At 22.4% G+C, this 25,509-nt stretch overlaps 1 protein-coding gene across 1 annotated transcript; it reads left to right on the top strand.

Annotated features, from left to right (window-relative positions):
• Positions 1–267: 267 nt before the first annotated feature.
• Positions 268–24,069, top strand: LOC117181361 (protein zwilch homolog). Its single transcript, XM_033373952.1, has 11 exons — positions 268–490; positions 555–612; positions 5,237–5,369; positions 8,697–8,934; positions 12,787–12,951; positions 13,032–13,208; positions 13,276–13,557; positions 18,293–18,531; positions 23,450–23,680; positions 23,760–23,872; positions 23,968–24,069. The coding sequence occupies exons 1-11, from the start codon at positions 359–361 to the stop codon at positions 24,036–24,038; spliced, it is 1,839 nt and encodes a 612-aa protein (XP_033229843.1). The 5' UTR covers positions 268–358; the 3' UTR covers positions 24,039–24,069.
• The last annotated feature ends 1,440 nt before the right edge of the window (positions 24,070–25,509 follow it).

Genomic DNA, 25,509 nt, shown 5'->3' with positions numbered 1-25,509 from the left:
TTTATTTACAAAAAAAGTTCTTAGGTTCAAAAAAACATTCAGTCAACTGAAAAACTGTGGTCGGTAATATAGGTATTTAGCTGTGTCACATGCCCTTAAATGAAAAGTCATCAAAGCTCACAATACATTAAAAGCTTTTAAAAGTAATAAAAACTTCCAAAAATCTCTTAAAATTCTTTATAATATTCGAAAATTCAGATTTTTTTGTTATTTTGAGGTTATGTTATTTTGTGGATGCGTTTAAAAGGTTCAGTTGGCGTAAATGGAGCGCATCCATGATGGGATTTAAATTTCTGAGAACAACGACATTTCAGCTTCCAACTTGCCGTGTTTATGAATTGTTAACAATATTTTGAGAATGGAGTATTCAAAAATTATTAAAGATGTTTTGAAAAATCCACCTTTTTACATAAACACGACATGTCCTTCATATGTGAAACGCCTTCTTCCGGATTTGGATGACCGTCCTTTTGTTATTTTCCATAAAAATGTGAGTTTATTTTATTGTTGTTATCGTCTTTTGTCACAGAATTGACTTAAAATCTTTACTTCAGAAAGTACGAGAATCGGCACAAGTTACTAGAATTTCAACAGAAGAAAATGAGCAAACAGGTTAGAATTTCTATGTATTTTTCTTCTAAATTTTAGGATTATTTTTATAATTGACTTAGTATTCGCGTGTGAAATTCTTTGATGAATTAATCAATTTCATTTTAATAACAAGCCGTGTATAATAATTCGATCAAGGATATTGAATTATTTGCAAAGTTTGACGTTAATTTCAAAATTTAGGAGAAAAATGTTGGTTGCGGTTAAATTATATTTTTACTATGAATTAATTAAATAAATACGAATTTACCCGCAAATTAAAAATTCTTAAATTGACGGGAAATTTAATGGAAAACCCGGTAAGTTTTTTCTGATCCCAGAAAAATTGAATTTTTCATTATATTTTAATAATTTTTGTCAATTTAAAAAAGTGATTATCTCCGAAATTTCTTGGTTGGAAATCCATTTTTTAACTAAAAGTTGTTTTTGATCAGAATATGTAACTATTCTATTTTTGGTTGAAAATGTATCTTTTTGGATGAAAATTCAACTATTTGGTAGGAAATTGATATTTTTTATTTAGAAATTAAACTATTTGTTTGAAAATGTATGAACTTTGTGAAAAATCGCCTTTTTTGTAGAAAATTAATCTTTATGGTTGAAGATTCAGCATTTTAGATGGAAATTCAGCAATGTTGTTGAAAATTAATTTCTTCGACTGAAAATTCGAATTTTTATTATTTGTTGAAAATTGATCTTGTCTTGATCAAATTCAACAATTTGGATGAAAAATTGTCTTTTTTTTTTGAAAATTCAACTATTTCGTTGAGAATCTATATATTTAGTTAAAATTCTTCTTTTTTTTTATAGAAAATGATCTTTTTCTTTGCCTGTTAATCTTCTTGTTTAAAAATGTTAAAATTAATCTTTTAGGTTTGAAATAAGATTCTTTGGTTGAAAGTTAATCTCTTTGGACTAAAAATTCTCTTACTAAATTTTTAGTTTAAAAATTATTGTTTCTAGTTAAAAATTCGTTGTTTTTTTTTTTTTTTTTGATAAATTCAGTTAAAAATTCATCTTTTTGGTTTAAAATTAATTATTCCAGATAAATATTTACCATTTTATTTTAAAATTCATCACTTTGTTTGAAAATGTATCTATTTTTAGAGTTATTATTTTTAAGTAATTTTTTAACTAACAATTTAACTTATTCCAATTAAAAATTCCACAGTTATAGTTGAAAACTCATCTGTATGGTTAAACATAAAATTTTCTTTAACTCAAAATTTTATTATTTCAGTTTTGTTTGACAATTTATCTTTTTTAGTAAAAAATAATTTCATTTGAAAACTCAACTATTTCAGTTGGAAACTTTTATGTTTGCTTTAAAATTAATTGTTTAAACTAGAAGTATTAATCTTTCTTTTTCGGTTGAAATTGATTATTTTTTCAGTTCGAAATTCAACTATTTGGTTGGAAATTTGTCGGCTTTAATTAAAAATTCAACTATTTCGTTAAAAATTCATGTATTTTGTTCAAAAATTGTAATTTTCGTTAAGAAATTAATCTTCTTGATTTAAAATTAATCTTTTTTGGTTGAAAATTCAAGTGTTCCAGTTAAATCTTCATCATTTTAGTTAAAAATTATTTTCCTGTTATAAAAATCAAACTATTCCAGTTGAAGATTCATAATTTTATTTGAAAATGTACCTCTAAGTTAGAGTTATTTTTTTTAAGTAAGTTTTTTAACTAAAAATTTAACTTATTCCAATAAAAAATTTCATAGTTATAGCTAAAAATTCATCTTTTTGGTTAAACATGCATTTTTTTAAACTCATAACTTAATTATTTAAGTTTTGGTTGACAATTGATCTTTTTTAGTAAAAAATAATTTAGTTTTGTTTGAAAATTCAACTATTCCAGTTGAAGATTCATTGTTTTTGTTGAAAACTCTAATGTTTGCTTAAAATGTAATTTTTTAAACTAGAAATGTTAGTATTCAATTTTCGGTAGAAATTTATTATTTTTGTGCCTCAAAATTCAACTATTTGGTTTAAAATTTGTCTTCTTTAATTAAAAATTCAACTATTTCGTTAAAAATTCATGTATTTTGTTAAAAAATTGTATTTTTTTTTGTAGAAAATTAATATTTTTAATTAAAAATTAATCTTTTTTGGTTGAAAATGCAAGTGTTCCAGTTAACTGTTTATCATTTTAGTTGAAAATTCATCTCCTAGATTGGAAATAAAATCACTTGTTTGAAAGTTAAACTTTTTGTTAAAAATTATTCTTGTTTGTTGAAGATTTATTTGAATTAAAAAATGTTTGTTGTTAAGAATTAGATTTTTAACAGAAAAATCAACCATTTTATTTTTGGTTGAAAATGTATCTTTTTTTTATGAAAATTTAACTTTTTCGTTGAAAATTTGTATTTTTGATTTAATAATTAAAGTAGTTGTTCGAAAATTTACTTACTTTGTGAAAAATTCCCTCTTTTTGTAAAAAATTAATCTTTATAGCTGAAAATTCATCTGTTTTTTTTTTTTTTTGAAATTCAAATATTTCCGTTGAAGATTAATGGTTTTAGTTAAAAACTCTAATGTTTCGTTTAAAATTAAGTTTGTAAACTAAAACTGTTACTATTCCATTTCCTGTTGAAAATTATTTTTTTTTTAGTTAAAAATTCGTTTTTTTCAGTATAAATTAATGTTCTTGGTAGACAATTAATCTTGTTGGTTAAAAATTTATTTATTCTCGTTAAAGATTCATTATTTCAGTTAAAAATTCATTTTTTGGTTTAAAATTTACTATTCCAGATAAATATTTACCATTGTATTTGAAAATTCATCACTTTGTTTGGAAATGTAACTATTTTTTTAGAGTAATTTTTTATAACTAAAAATTTAACTAATCCCATATAAAAATTCCATAGTTATAGTTGAAAATTACTCTGTTTGGTTAAACATAATTTTTTGTTAACTCAAAATTTAATTATTTGAATTTTGGTTGACAGTTTATCTTTTTCAGTAAAAAATAATTTTGTTTTGTTTGAAAATTCAACTATTTCAGTTGAAAACTCTTATGTTTGGTTTAAAATTAATTTTTTAAACTAGGAACGTTACTATTCAATTTTTGGTTGAAATTTATTATTTTTTTGGTTTAAAATTCAACTATTTGGTTGAAAATTTGTCTTCTTTAATTAAAAATTCAACAATTTCGTTAAAAATTCATGTATTTTGTTCAACAATTGTATTTTTTGGCAGAAAATTAATCTTCTTGATTAAAAATTAATGTTTCTTGGTTGAAAATTCAATTGTTCCAGTTAAATATTCATCAATTTAGTTAAAAATTATTTTTTTTGTAAGAATCGAACTATTCCAGTTGAAGATTCATAATTTTTTTTGAAAATGTAACCAATTGGTCGAGAATCAATTTTTTTAACTAAAAATTCCAGTAGAAAAATGGACTATTTTGCTGAAAATCCAAGTTGATTTTTATCAGAAAATGTAACTATTCTATTTTTTGTTGAAAATGTAACTTTTTAAATTAAAATGCAACTATTTAGTAAAAAATTGATATTTTTTATTTAGAAATTAAAATTATTCTTTGAATATTTATTAACTTTGTGAAAAATTCGCCTTTTTTGTATCAAATGAATTTTTTTAGTTGAAAATTAATCTTTTTTATATCAAATTCAACTATTCCAGTTGAAAATTCACAAGTTTGTTTGAAAATTCATTTCTTTAATTGAAAATTTAACAATTCCATTTTTTTTAATTTGATCAAAATTCAACAGTTTGGATGGAAATTCGTATTTTTAATGGAAAATTAAACTATTTCGTTGAGAATCCACATATTTGTTTTAAAAATAAAAAATCATGTTAAAAATTATATTTTTTGCCAGTTAATCCTCTTGTTTAAAAATTCTTCTTTTCGGTTAAAAATTTAATTATCCCAGTTAAATATTAATCATTTTAGTTGAAAATTAATCTCTGGTTAAAAACTTATTATTTGTTTGGGTTCAAAGGATTTTTTTTGTCAAATGCTTAACTTTTTTGTTGAAAATTTGTTTTTAAATTGTTTGATTTTTTAAATTGAAAATGGAACTATTATTCCAATTGAATATTCCATAATTTTAAATAAAAATTCATCTCTTTTATGGGACATTCATTTTTTGACTAGATTTAAATTATTTAGGTTTTGGTTGACAATTGATCTTTTTTTCGTAAAAATTAATTTTTGGTTTTTGAAAATTCGACTATTCTAATTGAAGATTCATTATTTTAGTTGAAAATTCATCAGTTGTAAATTAAATTAATTTTTTGAGCAGCTGTTATTTTTTCTTGAAAATTTATTTTTCCAACTAAAAGTTTAACTATTCTATTTTTTGTTAACGATTGATATTTTTTAGTGAAAAATTCAAATATTAGTTTAAAAATTCATTTATTTTTCAATTTTTTGCTCTGCTGTTTTAAAGGATGTTTAGAAGGAGCGTCATCAATTAAAATAAAATTTTGCGTTTAGAGATAAGTGTGAATATGTTTCTTTTAGTTGACCGGAAAAGTAGTAAAACTTAACCGTGAATTGACCGGGAATTTGAAATCATCCGCCGAATCGCCACCCTTTATATATTTAGGATGTAGTATTTTTTAAATAATTTTTTTTTCTAAATTTAATCACAATTTAGATGCAGATGTGACTGGCTCGCCTTTGGAATATTCTTTCGGCAAAGATAGTTTTAATGAATCAATAATAAACCCGAAAAGATATTGGTTATTGAAAGAAGAATATCATCTTCCAATCAATGTAGAATATGCTCGGTAAGAAAATCTAATAATTAAATCGATTACTTGATAAGTATCCGAAATTTAACAAGCCCTAAAATTATATATCAACAAACATTTTTTTTTAAATTAATTACTAGTAGGCAGACTTCACAATCTTTCCCCTAATTCCCTCTTTTTGCTTTTTTTTAACAATTATTTTTTCCCTTATTCACAAGAAACTTCACTTTTTTTGCTTAAATGCGAAGTAAATTAATAAAATCCAATTTAATAAAATTGATCTATACATTTGGTTCAAAAACCGACTTTTATATTTTTGCTTTCTTGAAAAGTTAACTACTTTGGTAAAAGTTATTTTTGTTGAAGATTCACAATTTTTTAAATTCTTAGTTATAGATTTAACTTTAAAAAAATTTTTTTTTTGAATTCAGCTGTTTTTTGGTTTAAAATAAAAATATTTTTTGGATGAAATAGTGACTTATTATATTTTTCGTTGAGAATCCATTTTTTTTAAATTCAACTACATGCTTAGCAGCCGATCTGCATGTTTAAAAATTCATAATTTTATTTCAAAATTTATCTTTGTGGTCAAAAATGTAATTATTTGGTTGAAAATGCGTATTTTTTTGTTGAATTCGACTGTTTTTTTTTTTATTTGAAATTAAAATGTTTTTTGGTTGAAATATTACCTATTAAATTTTTGGTTGAAAAATCAATTACTTGATGGAAAGTTGAACTATTTTGTTATTAGTTTTTATTTTTTTTTCGCTATAGATTCATAGTTTTAGTTAAAAATTTATATTCTTGGTTATAAATTAATCTTTTTTCGTTTGTTTAATTCATATTTTTTTGTTTGAAATCAACTGTTTTTGGTATAAAATAAAAGTATTTTTTGGTTAAAATATCGACTATTACATTTTTCGTTGAGAATTAATTTCTGTTTTTGGCTGAAAATTCAAATACATGCCTGAAACTTCATTTACATTGTTGAAAATTCATCATTTTAGTTGAGGATTTATTTCTGTGGTTAAAAATTTAATCATATTGTTGAAAGTGGGTCTTTTTCTTTTAATTCAACAGTTTTTGACTTCAAATAAAACTTTTTTCTGATTAAAATATCAACTATTACATTTTTCGTTGAGCATCCATTTTTTTTAAATTCAACTACTTGGTGGAAATTAAAACTACTTTGTTTGAAGATTCATCATATTAGTTGAAAATTCATATTTTTGGTTCAAAATGTAATTATTTTGTTGAAAATATGCATTTTCTGCTTCAAAAATAATCTTTCTTGTTTGAAAATTAATCTTTTCCTTTGTTAAACATTAACTTTTTTTATTAAAAATTAAGCTTTTTAGCTTGAAAATTCAACTCTATGCTGGAAAATTCGTTTATGTCTCAAAAATGATTTTAAAAAAATTAAACTATTTCTTCAAAAAATAAACTTACTTTTTGGTTGAATATTCAACTTTTTAATTGAAACTTGACCTACTTTGTTAACAATTTTTTTTTTGAAGATTCGTAGTTTTCGTTGAAAATTCATTTCTTTGTTAAAAATCTAATTATTTTCTTGAAAATGTGGTATTTTGGTTGAATATTCAACTGATTATTTGTAAGTTGAACTGCTTTGTTAAAAATTATTTTTTTTTATGAATATTGAAAATCGTAGTTGAAAATCCATTTATTTAAAAGAAACTTTTTTGTTGAGTTAATTTTTTATTTGAAATTTAAGTATTCTATTTTTTGTTGAAAAATTATATTTTTTAGTTGAAAATTCATGCATTTTGTTGAAAAGTCGTAATTTTTTGGAAGAAAATTAATCTTCTCGGTTATTAGATGATTTTTTAGTTTAAAATTTAACTGGTTGAAAATAAATTTTTTTTTTCAGAAAGGTCATCTTTCATGGTTGAAAATTAATCTTTTGTTTTGCTAAACATTAATTTTTTATTAAAAATTAAACTTTTTAGGTTGAGCTGGAAAATTCGTTTATATATCACAATTGGTTTTTTGTTTAATTAAACTATTTAGTCAAAAAATCAACTATTTTGTTGAGAACTTAATTATTTTTTGAAAAATTTTGTTTAAAAATTCGTATTTCTTATTAAAATTCAACTATTTTTGGTTAAAATAAATAAAAAAACATATTGTTTGGTTGAAAATACGTAAATTTAATTGAAAATTCATCTGTTTGGTTAAAAATCTAATTATTTTTTCGAAAATACGGTTTTTGGTTGAATATTCAACTAATCAATTGTAAGTTGAACTACTTTGTTAAAAATTAATTTTTTTGTTCAGATTGAAAATTGTAGTTGAAAATCCATTTATTTAAAAGAAACTTTTTTTAAGTTAATTTTTTTTTGAAATTTAACTATTCCATTTTTTTTATTTTTTTTTTTAGTTGAAAATTCATGTATTTTGTGGATTTTTCAGTTTAAAATTTAACTGTCAGGTTGAAAATTCAAATATTTTCGGGAAAAGCCGTCTGTTTTTGCTTGAATTAAATATTTTTTTGTTTAAAATGAACTTTTTAGTGAAAAATCCATGTTTTCAGGTTAAAAATTCTACTTTTCATGTTTGCAGGATGAAAATTCCACTATTCGGTTGAAAGTTCAACTATTTGGTTAAAAATGTGGTGTTTTTTATAGAAAATTAATAATTTAAAAAGCATTATTTTTATTTGTCATATGAATTTAAAAAGCTTAAAATTAAATTGAATATAGCACCTGTATTAATTTGATTTAGGAGAATTTATTCTCCTACTTTTGTCAAAAATCTACTTATTTAAGAAGTCATATTTTTTGATAAAAAATCGCTTTTTTTTGTCGGAAATTTAACTATTTAGTTAAAAACTCAATTATTTTAATTAAAAGTCGCCTGTTTTTCTTTAAAGTTTAACTATTTGATTTTAAATTCAAATTTTACGTAGAAAATTAATTTTTGTTCTTGAAAATTTAAATATTTGGTTTAAAATGCGAAAATTTATTGTTGAGATTTAATCTTTTTTATTAAAAAAATTCGATCATTTCTTTAAAAATTTAACTATTAGGTTGAAAACAGACTTTTTTGTTGAAAATTTATTTTTTGGGTTTAATGATCAACATTTTCTTTCAAACCATTCGACTTTTTAGCTTAAAAACTTAACTTTTTTCTTGAAAACGCATCTCTTTTAGTAGAAAATTATTTTTTTTTTGGCTGTGAAGTCTGCGTTGGTAAATGGATCTAAGTAACACCTTTCTTTCTTTTTTTTTTAAATCAATAAACTCTCAGAAGCTTAGTTTCAACTTCTTTTCGTTAAATCAAATCTTTATTAAAGATTAATTAATAAAAACGTTACAATTTTTTGAATTTGTACCAATTTTTCAGCGCGGCGATAAATATGTGTCTAGAAAATGCAAAACCTGATTGGAAAGTTTCGATACTTGCAGTCTGTGATCAAAAAGATAAACAGCAGACTGTTTTGTTAGGAACTAGTCTCGAAAGTGATTGGCACAAAACAATTTTAGTTTGTATTGAGGATCCAAAAGTGATTTCTGAAATTAAACCAGATTGTTCTGATTTTTTGAGGGAACATCTGAGAATGTCGTCTGCAAAACCACACGAAGTACGTGGAAATGGAAAATCTCTTGAATAATTTTTAAAACTAAATTTTTAATATAAAAGTCTAAATATTTCTTTAAATTTTTTTCCATCAAATAGGCTTAACTCTTCAAATTAATAAGAGATTGACCATAAACTACGTTACCAATTTGAGGGTTTTTTTTTATTAGAAAATTAATATTCTCAGTTAGTAATTCATCTTTTTTTTGAAAATTCATCTCATTGGTATAAACTTTAACTTTTTTGTTAAATATTTATATTTTTTTATTGCTCTCAACTTTTTGTTTTTGTATATTTAAATTAAAATCTTTTTTTGTTGTTGAAATATCAATTATTACAGGTTTCGTAGAGGATTTATCTTTTAAGTTTAAAATTTGAACTGGTTTATAGAAAACTAGTATTTTCAGCTTAAAAAATTATATATATACCATCTTTTTTGTTATAAAGTGCAATTATTTGGTTGAAAATTCATGTTTCAATTAATCTTTTTTTTTTAAACTCATCTTTTTGATTGTGGATTCAACTATTTTGTTAAAAACTCTTCTTTTTTTGTATTCAAGTTTACTGGAGTAAAATTAATTTTTAAACTGAAAATATATCTATTCCATTTTTTGTTGAAAATTGATCTTTTTTAGTTCAAATATTTGGTTGAAAATTTGTCCTTTTTAGTTGAAAATTTATCTCTTTGGTTGAGCATTAATTGTTTTAACTTAAAATTTTACGATTTAGTTTTTGGTTGAAAATTGATCTTTTTTTAATTAAAAATTCATGTATTTTGTTGACAATTTTGTTGATAAAAATTTATCTTCTTGGTTGAAAATTCATCTTTTCGGCTTAAAATTCAAATATTCCAATTGAAAATTAATTTTTTAACCGAAAATATATGTTCCATGTTTTGTTATAAATTGATCTTTGTTAAAATTCAACTATTTGGTTGAACATTGATCTTTTTAGTTGAAAACTCAACAGTTCTCGTTGAAAATTCTTATATTTCAGTTATATAATTATCATTTTATTTTGAAAATTCATCTTTTTGATCAAAAATAAAACTACTCGGCTGAAAGGGAAACTAATGTTTTCAACTTAAAATTAAACTTATCCTTTTTTGGTTGAAAATTGATCTTTTTTTTAGATAAAAATTCAAATATTTGGTTCAAAATTTAACTATTTAGTTAAAGATTTTTCTTGTTGTGTGTAATTTAAGTAGTAGAAAATTCGTTTTCTGTTTTTGCAAATTCATTTTTTAAACTTAAAATGTATCTATTTCATTTTTTTAATACTTTTTTTTAAAACTCAATTAGTTTGGTACAAAATTCAAATATTTACTATTGGGAGGACAATAAAACTGTTTTGTAGAAAATTCATGTTTTTTTTTAAATTCTTCTTTTGGGGTAGAAAATTAATCTTCTTTTTTGAAAATTGATCCTTTAGGCTGCGGATTATACTATTTCGTTAATATTTTTGTAAAATTTAATTTAACTGGAAGAAAATTCGTTTTTTTTTTAATTAAAAATACTCCATTTTTGTTTGAAAAATGTTGCTGAAATAAAAAATTGTTTGTTAAAAATTAAACTATTTAATTATTCAAAAATCAACTACTTGGTAGAAAATTATTTTTTTTTGTTGAAAGTTCATAGTTTCTGGTGAAATATCCAATTTTTTTTTAGCAAAACTAATGTATTTTATTTAAAATTCGCCTTTTGTTATGAGAAAATTAATCTACTGCTTTTAAGAATCATTATTTTGGTTGGGGATTTAACTATTTTGTTAAAATTTTTTGTTTTTTAGTTAAAAATGCATTTTTTTGTTGAAAATACATTTCTCTTGATTAAAAATTTCATCATTGGTGAAAATTCATATTTATAGGTTTAAAGTTCTCCTCTTTTGCTAAGAATGTAATCTTTTTGTTAAAAATGCAATATATTTTCCTTTAAAATCTGAATTGTTTCATATTAAATTCAATTTAGTATCTATAAATTAATTTTGTTTAAAATAATCCGTTTAAATAAATATTTTTTTGGTTGAAAATTCAACCTATTAGTTGAAATTTGAACTACTTTGTTAAACAATCATTTTTTGGTTGACACTCAACATTTAATTAAAAAATTCATATGTTTAGGTAAAACTTAGTTTTTTATTGTTTTAAGTTGATTTTTTCAACTGAAAATGCATAGTTAAAAAATCTGATATGCTGGTGAAAATTTAATTATTTGGTTTGGAAATTCAATTCTTTTGTTGAAAATTCGCCTTTTTTTAAAGAATTTAACTATTTTTAATTGTAATTAAAATTTGTTTTCAATTGAAATATCAACTATTACAGTTTTCATTGAGATTTCAACTTTTGTTTTGTTGAAGCTTAAACTACTTGGTTTAAATTTTAACTACTTTGTTAAAAATTCATTATTTTCGTTTAAAATTACAAATTTTATTTAAAAATTCACTTTTTTATTGAGAATATGACTATTTTATTAAAAATTCATCCTTTTTCGTTGAAAATTCGTCCTGTTGGGTTGAAAATTGAACTAATTGGTTGAAAATTTGCGTTATTTGAATAATTTAACTATTTTTTATTCAAATGTGAAATATATTTTTGTTGAAATGTCAACTATTACCGTATTTTAGTTGAAAATTCACTTTTTGATTGAGAATATATCTACTTTGTTAAAAAATCATCCTTGTTGGTTAAAAATTCGTCTTGTTGAGTTAAAAGTTGAAATATTTGGTCCAATATTCAACTATTTTGTGGAAAAATAACTTTTTTGTTAAAATTTTATATTTTGAAGTGAAAAATTTGGTTAAAGATGCAACTATTTTGTTGAAAATTCATCTCTCGTGATAAAAAATTTAATTCTTGTTGAAAATTCGTGTCTTGGTGTGTTGAAAATTGAACTATGTGGTTGAAAATTTACCTTTTTTTATTAATTTAACTATTTTTTATTCAAATTTAAACTATATTTTTATTGAAATATCAACTATATTACCGTATTTTAGTTTAAAATTCACTTTTTGATTGACCTATATCTACTTTGTTAAAAAATCATCCTTGTTGGTTAAAAATTCGTCTTCTTTGGTTAAAAGTTGAAATATTTGGTCCAATATTCAACTATTTTGTGGAAAAATAATTTTGTTGTTAAAAATTTGGTTAAAATGCAACTATTTTGTTGAAAATTCATCTCTCTTAAATAAAAATTTAATTCTTATTGAAAATTCGTCTTGTTGGCTTGAAAATTGAACTATTTGTTTGGAAATTTACCTTTTTCGATTAATTTAACTATTTTTTATTCAAATTTAAAATATATATTTATTGGAATATCAACTATATTACAGTATTTTAGTTAAAAATTCTTTTTTTGATTGAGAATATATCTACTTTGTTAAAAAATCATCCTTGTTGGTTAAAAAATCGTCTTCTTGGGTTAAAAGTTGAAATATTTGGTCCAATATTCAACTATTTCGTGGAAAAATAATTTTCTTGTTAAAAATTTGGTTAAAATGCAACTATTTTGTTGAAAATTCATCTCTCTTAAATAAAAATTTAATTCTTGTTGAAAATTCGTCTTGATGGCTTGAAAATTGAACTATTTGTTTGGAAATTTACCTTTTTTGAATAATTTAACATTTTTTATTCAAATTTAAAATATATTTTTATTGAAATATCAATTTAAAATTAAACCATTTTGCTCAAAATTCATTTTTTTAAGTCTTTTTTGTGGTCGAAAATTCTTCTCACTATAGAAAAACTCATAGGGGTGAGGGAGCGTCAAAAAGATATCAAAATTGGTAACATGGTTTGTGGATGACCTCTGTTCTCCTACTTAAAAAACCTCTCTAAAAATTGAAACTGAATTTTCCGCAGGTAGAAGTGAATGTATTTTGCACCTACGAATTATTTGGTTCAAGAGAAGCTTTCACGAATTGGGCAGAGATTCCCAAAAACAGTTTTGAAGGCTATTTAAGTCTCGAACTTACGTGGAATAGTTTATCCTTTTATCCACCATTGAGAAAATCCACAAAAGCTTTGGTAAAATCTAATAAACTAAACTAAACAATAAACTGAAAAATTCTTTTCTGGGAAAAAAATTGATCAATTAATTTATCCAGGTGATGGAAATAGTAGCAGGATGGAAAGAAAGTCCCTTAAATCATTTGTGGGAAGAAATTTTACTGCTGAATCGCTATTTATCGATTTTGGGGGAATATGGAAAGAAAAATTTGAGTTCCAGATATAGTGTCATGCCTCTTCAATTCCCATCGAATTTTTCCCATCTGAATATCAAGGTAAATATTTGATTAAAAAAATTCAATTAGAAAAAAAATAGATTATTGTCTGTTTTTTCTATTTCAGGATGGTGAGGAAATAATGGATCATCTGAATCGTTTATTGGCCGGGGACGATACTTTTCTCGAAACTCAGGATAAAAATTCCAAAAAGACTTTAACGAGTGACGATCACATCGAAAACGATCAGACAATCAGCCAACTTTCACAAGATTTATCTTGTAGGCAAAATTTGGACTTTACTGATCATCTTTGGACAATTTTGAAAGGTTCTGCGGATCACGCACAAGTAACAGATTGTGTTCATACAGTATTCGATGAAATAGAAAAAAAGGAGTACAAGCCTCAGGTGAAAACGCTGATTACACAGTTCAAAATGCTCTAAAAATAGGGGAAATAGGGTGATTTTTCACGAAAATAGAAGAATAATAATTAAATTTTTAACTAAATGGTCGAATTTTCCAGCAAAAAAGTCTAAAATTTAATCAAAAGCAGTTACATTTACAATAAAATAGTTAAATTTTTTAAAAAAGGGATGAATTTTCAACAAAATAGTTGATTTTTTAACCCAATAGAATTTTTAAACAAAAAGATTAAGTTTCAACCAAAAACAGTTGCTTTTTCGACTAAATAGTTAAATTCTGAAGCTAAAAATGTAGCCGAATTTCAAAATTTAACCGAAAGCAGCTGGATTCTTCAAGAAAAGCAAATTTTCAACAAAATAATTGAATTTCCAACTAAAGAGTTCAATTTTCAACTCAAAAAGACACATTTTCAACCAAAATGGATGACTTTTGAACAAAATAGTTATATTATGAATCAAAAAGTGAATTTTCATCTAAAATTTTCAATCTTTAACCAAAATAATGATTGTTTAACAAAGTTTAATTTCCAACCAAATAGTTTAGTTTAAACCAAAAACATAATTTTAAAGCCAATAAGACGAATTTTCCAGAAGGCAATGTAATTTTCAACTAAAAGAATTTAATTTTCAACAAAATAGTCCAATTTCAAACCAAACAAAAACCAACAAAAAAGTTAATTTTTAATCAAGAAAGATTACTTTTAAACAAGAAATATTACTTTTTTTTAACAAAAAAAAAATAATAATGATTTTAAAGCCAAAAATACGAGCTTTTTTTAGAAAACTCTAAACCATAATTGAAATAATTAAATTTTTAGTTGAAAACATTTTTTAACAATAAAAAACGAAGTTTTAAATTAGGAAATAATCGAAAACAGTTAAATTCTTCAAAAAATACCATTTTCAACCAGAATTAAATTTTTAATCAAAAGAAATGAATTTTAAATAAAATAGTTGCATTTTTAATCAAATTTTTCACTTGAAAATATGCATTTTTAACAAAAAAGTTATTTTTCTACCGAATAGTTGAATATTGAACCAAATAGTTCAACTTTTAACCCAACAAGACGAATTTTTAACCAAAAAGGATGAAATTTTAACAAAATAGATATATTGTCAATCAAAAAGTGAATTTTCAACTAAAATACCTTAATGTGGTTGATATTTCAATAAAAATATATTTTAAATTTGAATAAAAAATAGTTAAATCATTCAAAAAAGGCTAATTTCCAAACAAATAGTTCAATTTTTTAACCAAACAAGAAGAATTTTCAACCAAAAAGGATGAAATTTTAACAAAATAGTCATATTGTCAATGAAAAAGTGAATTTTTAAATTAAATTTGTAATCTTCAACTAAAATAATGAGTTCTTAACAAAGTAGTCAAAATTTTAAACAAATAATTTAAGTTTCAACAAAAAAATATGAAATCTCAACGAAAACTGTAGTAGTTGATATTTCAATTGAAACACATTTTAAATTTTAATCAAAAACAGTTAATTTCTTTAAAAAAAGGATAAATTTGCAACAAAATAATTAAATTTCCAAACCAAATAATTAAATTTTCACCAAAATATCGGATTTTTTAACTATGTATTTTCAGTTGAAAAGATTAACTTAAAACAATCAAAAACAATGTTTTATCTAAACATATGAATTTTTAAATTAAATTTTGAGTTTTTAACAACAAAAAAATTATTTTAAACGAATATGTTAAACAAAATTAATATATAGATACTACATTTAATTCAATATGAAACAATTAAGGTTTTTAAGTAAAATATATTGAATTTTTAATAAAATTATTAAATTTGTAGCAAAAGAGATGAACCTTACACCTATGATTATGAATTTTTGCCCATGATGAAATTTTTAATCAAGAGAGATGAATTTTTAACAAAGAAAATGCATTTTATACTAAAAAAACACAATTTTTTAACAAAATAGTTGAATCTCCAACCAAAATAATGATTCTTCAAAGCAGTAGATTAATTTTCTCATAAAAAAAGACGAATTTTAAACTAAATACATTAATTTTGCTCAAAAAATTGATTTTTCACGCGAAACTATGAACTTTCAAGAAAAAAAATTTTCTACCAAGTAGTTAATTTTTTAATTAAATAGTTTAATTTTGAACCAAAAGTTGAATTTTCAGCAAAATTTTTCAAACATAGTATGATCCGCAGCTTATAGGATCAATTTTCAAAACAGAAGATTAATTTTCTACCCAAAAAAACGAATTAAAAAAAAACATGAATTTTCTACAAAACAGTTTCATTTTCCTCCAAATAGTAAATATTTGAATTTTGTACAAAAGTAGTTGAATTAAAAAAAAAGTTAAAAAAAAATTGAATAGTTAAATTTCAAGTTTAAAAAATTAATTTGTAACAACAGAAAACGAATTTTCTACTAGTTAAATTACACATAAGAAAAATCTTTAACAAAATAATTAAATCAACAACCAATAAGATGAATTTTTATAAAAGAAGATTAATTTTCAAATAGACGATTTTTCAACAGAATACAGAAAATCTTAACCAAATAGATACATTTTTAACTTGAAAACATCAATTTTGAACCAAATATTTGAATTTTGATCTACAAAAAGAGCAATTTTCAACCAAAAAAAGGATAAGATAAATTTTAAGTTGAAATCATTATTTTCCACCAAAAAGATTTCAACCGAAGTAATCAATTTTCACTTAATATTATGAAAATTCAACAGGTATAAATTAATTTTAAAACCAAAAAGATGATCTTTAAAGAAAAGAGTAGTACTTTTAACCGAGTAGTTTTATTTTTGACAAAAAAGATTAATTTTCAGACGAAAATGATGAATATATAAGGAATACATGAATTTTCAACGAAATAGTTGAGTTTTCAACTAAAAAGACCAATTTTCAACCAAATAGCTGAATTTTAACAAAGAAAAAGATCAATTTTGTAACAAAAAATAAAATACGTAAATTTTCAGTTTGAAAATTAATTCTTTTTCTACTTTAAAAAATTAAAAATTTAATGGGATAAAAATTAAATAATTCAGGCTCACAATATTCTTAATTTAAGAGAAACCTTTAATTATGACTATATTATTATGGATTTATTTTTAAATTGAAAATAGTAAAACGCACGTTTACATTTTTTAATGGCTAAAAAAATTAATAAAAATAATATGTTAATAAATTTATTAATTAAATTTAATATAAAAATTTATATAAAGGAGACCTGAAACCCTGAATTAAAATTATATTATTGATAAATCATGAAAATGTTTATTTAAAAATAAAATTATCGGAACAAAAATGATATTTTGATTTGAATTCTTATTAAGACTTTCGGATTGAACAATTTTCAATCTTCAAATTTTTTAAATTTTTAATTGTTTAAATCCTTAAAACTGCACTTTAATTATTAAAAATAAAACTGTTAAAATCGAACTTTGGCAGATTTTTGTTCTGAAAATTCGTAAAATTCCCGGTTTCCCGGTCCATCGGCCACCCTGTTTTTTAGTGAAAAATCTTCGATTTTAAGAACTTATAATTTTTAATTTTTTAGGCTTTAAAACTGCATTTTGAAATTCTTTAAATTAAAATACTGAATTATATAATTTAAAAAATCAAAATTTGAAAAATCACTTAAAAAACGGTTGAAATCAAAGTTGGACAAAATTTTTTAATTAATTTTTAATTAAAATTTTTAATTAATTAAAAAAAAATCAATGAAAAATGCAATAGTTGATATTTCATGCTTGAATTCAAATAATTTCCAAGCAAAAAATTGAATTGTTAACTGAACAGATTAAATTTCTATCAAAAAGTGATCATTAAAAAAAACAGATTTTCGACCAAAAAGCTAAATTTTAACAAAGAAAAAGATCAATTTTTTAACAAAAAATACAATACATAAATTTTCAGTTTAAAAATTAATTTTCAATTGGAATATTTGAATTTTAAACCGAAAAGATGAATTTTCTATCTAAAATATTGCTAAATATTAAATAGTTATTCTTTTTCTACTTTTAAAAATTAAAAATTTAATGGGATAAAAATTAAATAATTCAGACTCACAATATTCTTAATTTAAGAGAAACCTTTAATTATGACTATATTATTATGGATTTATTTTTAAATTGAAAATAGTAAAACGTGTATTTAAAAATAAAATTATCGGAACAAAAATGATATATTAATTTGAATTCTTATTAAGACTTTCGGATTGAACAATTTTCAATCTTCAAATGCTTTTAATTTTTTATTGTTTAAATCCTTAAAACTGCACTTTAATTATTTTTAAAAAACTGTTAAAATCGAACTAGTAGAATAGTAGAATTTCCAACCAGAAATAGTTCGATTTTCTTGTTGTATTATATTAATTCAGTTCAAATGCAAGCGAAAAAAACGAGTAAAAGGGAAAGTTTCTTGAAAACAGGGAAAAAAGAATAATTCTTTAAAAACGTTGAAAAATGAAGAATAGGTAAAAAAAGTGTGAAGTCTGAAAACAAAAAAAAAATATTAAAGCCGCAAATTTAATACGATTCTGCATTTTATTCAAATATTTGTTCTATATGAATAAATTATTATAATTAATTCATTATTTTTAATTTTAAATGAATAAAAAAGACGAATAAGTATATAAATAATAATTAATAATTAATAAAATTTGATAAATGAAATTAATACAATTAAAACGCGTTAAATTAATTAATTATTTATTTTTCTAGATGAACGTGACGAATTCCACAAGACTGGCAAAGTTGATATCCGACATTAATCAACAAAAAGCAAAAGCTCCATCGCTCGCTGGAAGTTTGCCGCTAGAAATTCTTCTGGATATAGGAATCGAGAAATTGAATAGAGACTACAATTATCTTTTGTTAAGTACAAATCTTATCGACCGTCACGAAGTTCAACAAAAAATAGGAACTGTCTTTTCCGGAGAATTAGATTTGGAAAAATACAGGTAAATTTTTTTACTTTAATTCTAAATAATTCTAATAACACAAATCAACATCATTAATACAAACTTCGATGTTCAAAATTATCTCAAAGCAGGAGAAAAATAGGACTATTTTTTTATGAAAATAGGGGAATAAATTCTTTTAAATAAAATAAAATAAATTCTCAATCCAGAAAGACGACTTTTCTACAAAAAAGGCGAATTTTCAACCAAGATTATGTTTTTACAACAAAAAAAAAAGAATTTTAAACCAAACAGTGGAATATTTAATAAAAATGGGATGATTAAATTTTCACATAAAAAGCTAATTTTTAGTCAAAAAAAAAAAAAAAAATAATAATAATAATTTTTCAAACCAAATTAATAAATAATAATCCATGAAAATGTAATAATTGATACTTCTACAAAAAAGATTTTTTTAATAAAGTTGTTCAACTTTTAACAACATGGTTTTATTTTCAGCTAAAAAGAATAATGCTTGATAAAAAATTATTTCCATTAAAAAAAAAATAGTTGAATTTAACAAGAAAAATTTTCAAGAAAATATTTAAATGTACAACTAACACATTAATTAATTTTCAACAAAGCAGTTGCATTTTCAACCAAAAAGATCAATTTCATCTAAATTGTGGAATTTTCCAACAAAAAAGGCAAATTTTCTACAAAACAGTTTAATTTTCAAATATGAATTTTCACCAAGAAATTAGTTTTCGACAAAACAAATGAATTTTCAATGTAAAAAGATGAAGTCTCAACCTAAAATCTAATATTTACTGGATATTTCTAAGAAAAATTAGTTTAATTGTAAATAAAAAAAAAGATAAATTAAATGAAAATAAACGGATTTTCAAACAAATTGGGTACATTTTCAACCGAAGAGATGAATTTTACTCTAAAATAATGAATCTTCAACAAAAAAAGTAAATTAAAAAAAAAAGTAGCCAACTTTTAACCAGGTAGTTGAATTTTTACCAAAAAGATCAATTTTCAACCACGAAAGATGACATTTATACAAAAAAATTGAATTTTTAAACGAGAGAATAACATTTCTGATAAAGAAGACAAATCTTAAACAAAATAGATGAACTTTTTACCAAATATTTAAATTTTAAACAAACAAAAGACTTTTCAAGCAAGATCAATTTTTTTTATGAAGAAAAACAACAGTTTTTATTACAATAATTGAACTTTTAAACGCAAACAAATTATTTATTTAATTTTCAACTAAGCGGATGTATTGTTAACTAGAAGAGATGAATTTTTAAACCAACAAGACCAATTTCAACTACGTTTTGCAGTTTTTAAACAAAAAAGGCGATTTTTCTACAAATCAGTTTGATTTTGATATTTAAAAATATGAATTTTTATAAAAAAAGTTAATTTTTAGTAAAATATTTGAATTTTCAATCAAAAAGATAAATCTTCAATCAAAATATTGTTTTTTTACGAAATAATTCAACTTTCAACGAAAGAGGTGAATTCTGAAGCAAAAATTTCATAGTAGACTTCTTAATTAAACAGAATTAACTTTTAATAAAAAAAGATTACTTTTCTATCAAAAGATGAATTATTAGTACAAAATAACATTTTTTTGTGCCCAGAAAGATGAATCTTTAACAAAACAGTTGCATTTTTGACCAAAGAAATATGACTTTTGGAACAAATAATCAAATTTTCAAGAAAATAATGGAATTTTCAATTAAAAAGACTTCTTTTTCAACCAAAAAAAGATTACTTTTCTACCAACAGATGAATTATCAATCCTAAGGGACAATTTTTCTATTCAAAAAGAGTAATTTTCTACAAAACAGTTGGATTTTTGGACCAAATAGTTTAATTTTTAACGAAATAAGTCAATTCTCAGCCAAAAGAGATAAATTCTGAACCAAAAAAACATAATAGTAGGCTTTTTAATTTAAAATAATTAACTTCCAACTAAGAAAGATGACTTGTATTAAAATATGAATTTTTAATCGAAAAAGACGAATTTTCAACAAACACTTGATTTTTCGATAAAAAAAGAATATTTTTAAAAAAAGTTGAATTTTCAACAAAATAATTAAATTTTCAATCAAAATAGATGAATTTTAAACAAAAGAAGTAAATTTGCAATTAAAACGAATTGTGTTTCAATCAAAAAATATGAATTTTCTGTCAAAAGATTAATCATGAATCCAAATGGACAATTTTTCTATACAAACAGAGTAATTTTCAACAAAACAGTTGGATTTTTGACCAATTTTTGTCTTTTTGAAAAAATGGATGAATTTTCAAGAAAATAATAAAATTTTCAACTAAAAGAGTTGAATTTGGAATCAAAAAATATAATAGTGGACTTTCCAATTAAAAAGAATTAACTTTCAGCCAAAAATGATGGCTTTTCTACCAAAATGTAAATTTTAAATCCAAAAAGACGAATTTTCAACAAAATAATGAAATTTTCAACTAAAGGAAATGAATTATGAACCAAAAATATAATACTAAGCTTTTCAATTAAAAAGAATTAAGTTTTAATAAAAAAGGATTACTTTTCTACTGAAAGAAGAATTATTGATCAATTCCAAATGACTATTTTTCTATCCAAAAAGAGTAATGTTCAATAAGACTTTTAGATTTTTGACCAAAAAATATGACTTTGGACCAAATAGTTGAATTTTCAACAAAATAATTAAATTTTCAATCAAAAAGAATTATTTTTCAACCCAAAAAGATGACTTTTCTGCCAAATGATTAATTATCAATCCAAATGGACACTTTTTCTATACATTCTATACATTTTTTTATATATTTTTTTTCTAAAAAGAGTAATTTTCAACAAAACAGCTGGATTTTTGATCAACTTTTGTCTTTTGGAAAAAATAGTTGAATTTTCAACAAACAAATGAAATTTTCAAACAAAAGAGATGAATTCGGAATCAAAATATATATTAGTAGAATTTTTAATTAAAACGAATTATGTTTCAACCAAAAAAAGATGACTTTTCTACCAAAAGATTAATTATCAGTCCAAAAAGACCATTTTTTTAAATGCAAAAAGAGTAATTTTCAACAAAACAGTTGGATTTTTTACCAAATTTTGTCTTTTGAAAAAAATATTTGTATTTTCAACAAAATAATGAAAATTCCAATTAAAAAAGATTAATTGTGAACCAAAAAACATGATAGTAGACTTTTTAATTAAAAAGAGTTAAATTTCAACCAAAAATGATGGCTTTTCAACCAAAGGAGTAAATTTCTGAATTAAAAATATAATACTAAGCTTTTCGATTAAAAAGAATTAAGTTTGAATCAAAACAAATTATTTTTCAACCAAAATATTAATTATCTATACAAAATAACAATTTTTCCATAAAAAAAAGAATAATATTCAAAAAACCAGTTGGGTTTTTGACTAAAAAATATGACTGGACCAAATAGTTGAATTTTCAACAAAATAATTAAATTTTCAACCAAAAGAGATGATTTTTAAACAAAAAATAATTTAATTTTCTTATTATATTTTATTAATTTAAAAAATATGACTTTTCTACGAAAAAATTGAATTTTTAACCCAAAAACATGAATTTTCAACCAAGATTATGTTTTTACACAAAAAAATGAAAGAATTTTGAACCAAACAGTGGATTTTTCATCTGAAAAAGATAAATATTCAATAAAAAATGGGATAATTAAATTTTTACATAAAAAGATAATTTTGAGCTAAAAAAAAAACAATAAATTTTCAACAAAATAGTTAAATTTGTGACCAAAGTAATTGTTAATAATCCAACGAAAATGTAATATTTGATACTTCTGCAAAAAAGATTTTAATTTTAATTTAAAAAACAATTTCGTTTAACAAAAAAAGGAAAATTTTCTACAAAATAGTTGAAGCATCAACCAAAATGATCAATTTTCAACGAAACAGTTGCATTTTTTAGCAAAAACAGATATATTTTCCAAACCAAAAAAAGAAATTAGGATAAAAAAAAGAATTTTTAATAAAGTAATTCAACAAAAGAGATGAAATTTCAAAACCAAAAAGATCAATTTCATCTACATTGTGGAATTTTTAAACAAAAAAAGCAAGTTTTCTACAAAACAGTTTAATTTTTAATTCGAAAATATGAGTTTTCACCTAGAAATTAGTTTTCAACAAAATAAATGAATTTTCAAAGAAAAAAAGATGAATTCTCAACAAAAAATCTAATATGTACTTGATATTTTAAACGAAAAAGATGAATTCTCAACGAAAAAAGTAATGATTGATATTTCTACCAAAAATTAGATTAATTCTAAATAAAAAACAGTTCAATGAAATAAAAATAGACGGATTTTCAAACAAATTGGGTACATTTTCAACCGAGGAGATAAATTTTACTCTAAAATAATGAATCTTCAACGAGAAAAAGTAAATTTAAAAAAAAAGTAGTAAACTTTTAATAAGTTAGTTTATTTTTCATTAAAAAGATAATAAAAAGATACAAAGAAAGAGAGATAAAGGAGAAAAAAAGACGAATTTTCAACAAAATAATTACAATTTCAATCCAAGGATATGAATTTTAAACAAAAGAAGTAAATTTTTAATTAAAACAAATTATGTTTCAACCAACAAAGATTAATTTTCTACCAAAATATTAATCATCAGTCCAAAAAGACCATTTTTAAAATGCAAAAAGATTAATTTTCAACAAAACAAGTTGGATTTTTAACTAAAAAATATGACTTTGGACCAAACAGTTGAATTTTCAACAAAATAATTTAATTTCTACCAAAAAAAGATGAATTGTAAACAAAAAATAGTTTAATTTTCTCATTATATTTTATTGATTTAAAAAAGAGCAAGTTTCTTGAAAACAGGAGGAGAAAGAGGAATTTTTTTTAATGTGAAAAGGAGGAAATATAGGAATGAGTGTGAAGTCTGAAAATGTTTACTTTTCAGGAAGAATTTACTGGCTCTCGCGCAGATTCACATCTGTTTGGAATTCGCTTTACTTGCTCAAACACATTTGGATTATCCGTCTGGAAGTCTTCAGTCGCTTTTCGGCTGTGCTTTCGAAAAATTTACATCCGAAAAATCACCGGTAAAGGAATTTGGACCTTTGGTGGAAAATTCTGTGTTTACTCTCAGCGTTCCGGTTCCAAATGCTGTCATAAAACAAGTTATCGAAGGGTAAAATTACTCAGAAATTCGTGAATTTTTGTCACTTTTGTCCAGTTTATTTGACTTTATTTCTTGTTTTTGATTTTAGAACGCCCTCGTCCTGGTTTATGAGACTCACGTCAAATATTGGAATTACTCACCTCACTTCCGGCACCTTTTTGAGTCTCACACCAATTTTCCCGCCGGATATTCAATTCGAAGGTAAATAAATTAAATTTTGAATAATTTAAAAAGTTGAAATCTGTTAAAATTAAGTCTAAGCTATATTTTACTGAATTTAATTTCAATCTTTTCAGATGAAACCAAAGTCGGGGAAAGTTATTACACTGCTTCCATTATTTCATCGGATTTCAAAATAAAAAATTAGATATTTAAAATTTTTGGAAGCATAATCATTATTGTAATTCTATAAATATTGTAAAGCAGCCAAACAGTATTTCGAGTTTGTCGAGTACACTATTTTTATAGTGTATTTTTTTATGTAGAAAATATATTTCACAATGAAATCTTGAGTAATTACATTTACAATTGTAATTGTCAAGGAATTTTAAATTTTTCTTACGGATGTGCAAAAGTATTGCATTTTCTAGAAAATAGATAAATTTGTAATCAAATAGTTTGATTTGCAATCAAAATGATAAATTCTCAAGAAATTAATATAATTGTTAACAAAGTAGTTGAACTTTTAGACAAGTATTTTAATTTTTAATTAAAAAGGTAATAAGGGATTATTTTAACAACAACAAATTTATATTTTTTATAAAAAAGCAGTTGAATCCAATCCAAAAATATTAATTTTCTACCAAAAAAAATTAATTTTCAAACCAAAAAGCCGAATTTATACAAAACAGTCGACTTTTCAACTCAATAATATCAATTTCTCACAAAAATATTTGTTTTCAACAACATAGTTGAGATTTCAATCAACTAGGTAAATTTTCTAGCAAGAAGATTAATTTTATACAAAAAAAATAATCAAAATTTCAACAAAATAGTTACATTTTCGAACAAAGGGCTCAATTTTTAACTTAGATGGTGAATCTTTAACTGGAATAGTTAAAATTTCAGACTAAAAACATCATTAAAAAAAAAATAATTTTCAGTGAAAAAGTTAAATTTTCGACAAAAAAGATGAATTTTTAATTAAAATGAATCCAAAACCAAAAAAGAATTATGTTTTAACAAAGTAGTTCAATTTTTCGTCAAGTAGTTGAATTTTCTACTTGAATGATGAATCTTTAACTGAAATAGTTACATTTTCAGATTAAAAAAATATTTTTTAACAAAAAAAAAATCTTTTAATTAAAATGATGAATCTTCAAGAACCAAAAATTTAATTTTTAACAAAGCAGATGAACTTTTAACTAAGTAGATGAATTTTCAACAAAAATGTTCATTTTTAACTAAATAGTTGAATTTTCAACCAAAGGGATTAATTTTGAAATTTTATAATAATTTTTAAACTGGAAATTACATTTTCAGGACAAAAATTATTTTATAACAAGAAAAAAATTTTTTTAAATAAAATAGTTATATTGTAAACAAAAGAGATGAATTTCTATGAACAAGCTTAATTTTCTACAAAAAAAAAAAGATTAATTTGCAACCAAAAGGATGAATTTTTAACTCGTAAAATTAATCTTTAACTGGAATAGTTATATTTTTGGAACAAATTAATTTTTAACAAGAAAAAATTTTTTTTTAACTAAAATGATGAATCCTCAATCAAAGCAAAAAATAATTTTTAAAAAAGTAGTTGAATTTTCTACGAAGAAGATTAATTTTCTACCAAAAAATATTAATTTTCCACCAAATAGATGCATTTTTAAACAGAGATT

Source organism: Belonocnema kinseyi, chromosome 10 (assembly GCF_010883055.1).
Source record: "Belonocnema kinseyi isolate 2016_QV_RU_SX_M_011 chromosome 10, B_treatae_v1, whole genome shotgun sequence".
NCBI classification, from domain to species: domain Eukaryota; kingdom Metazoa; phylum Arthropoda; class Insecta; order Hymenoptera; family Cynipidae; genus Belonocnema; species Belonocnema kinseyi.
The sequence above is the reverse complement of the archived record's forward strand: the minus strand, read 5'-3'. Positions and strand labels throughout refer to the sequence as shown.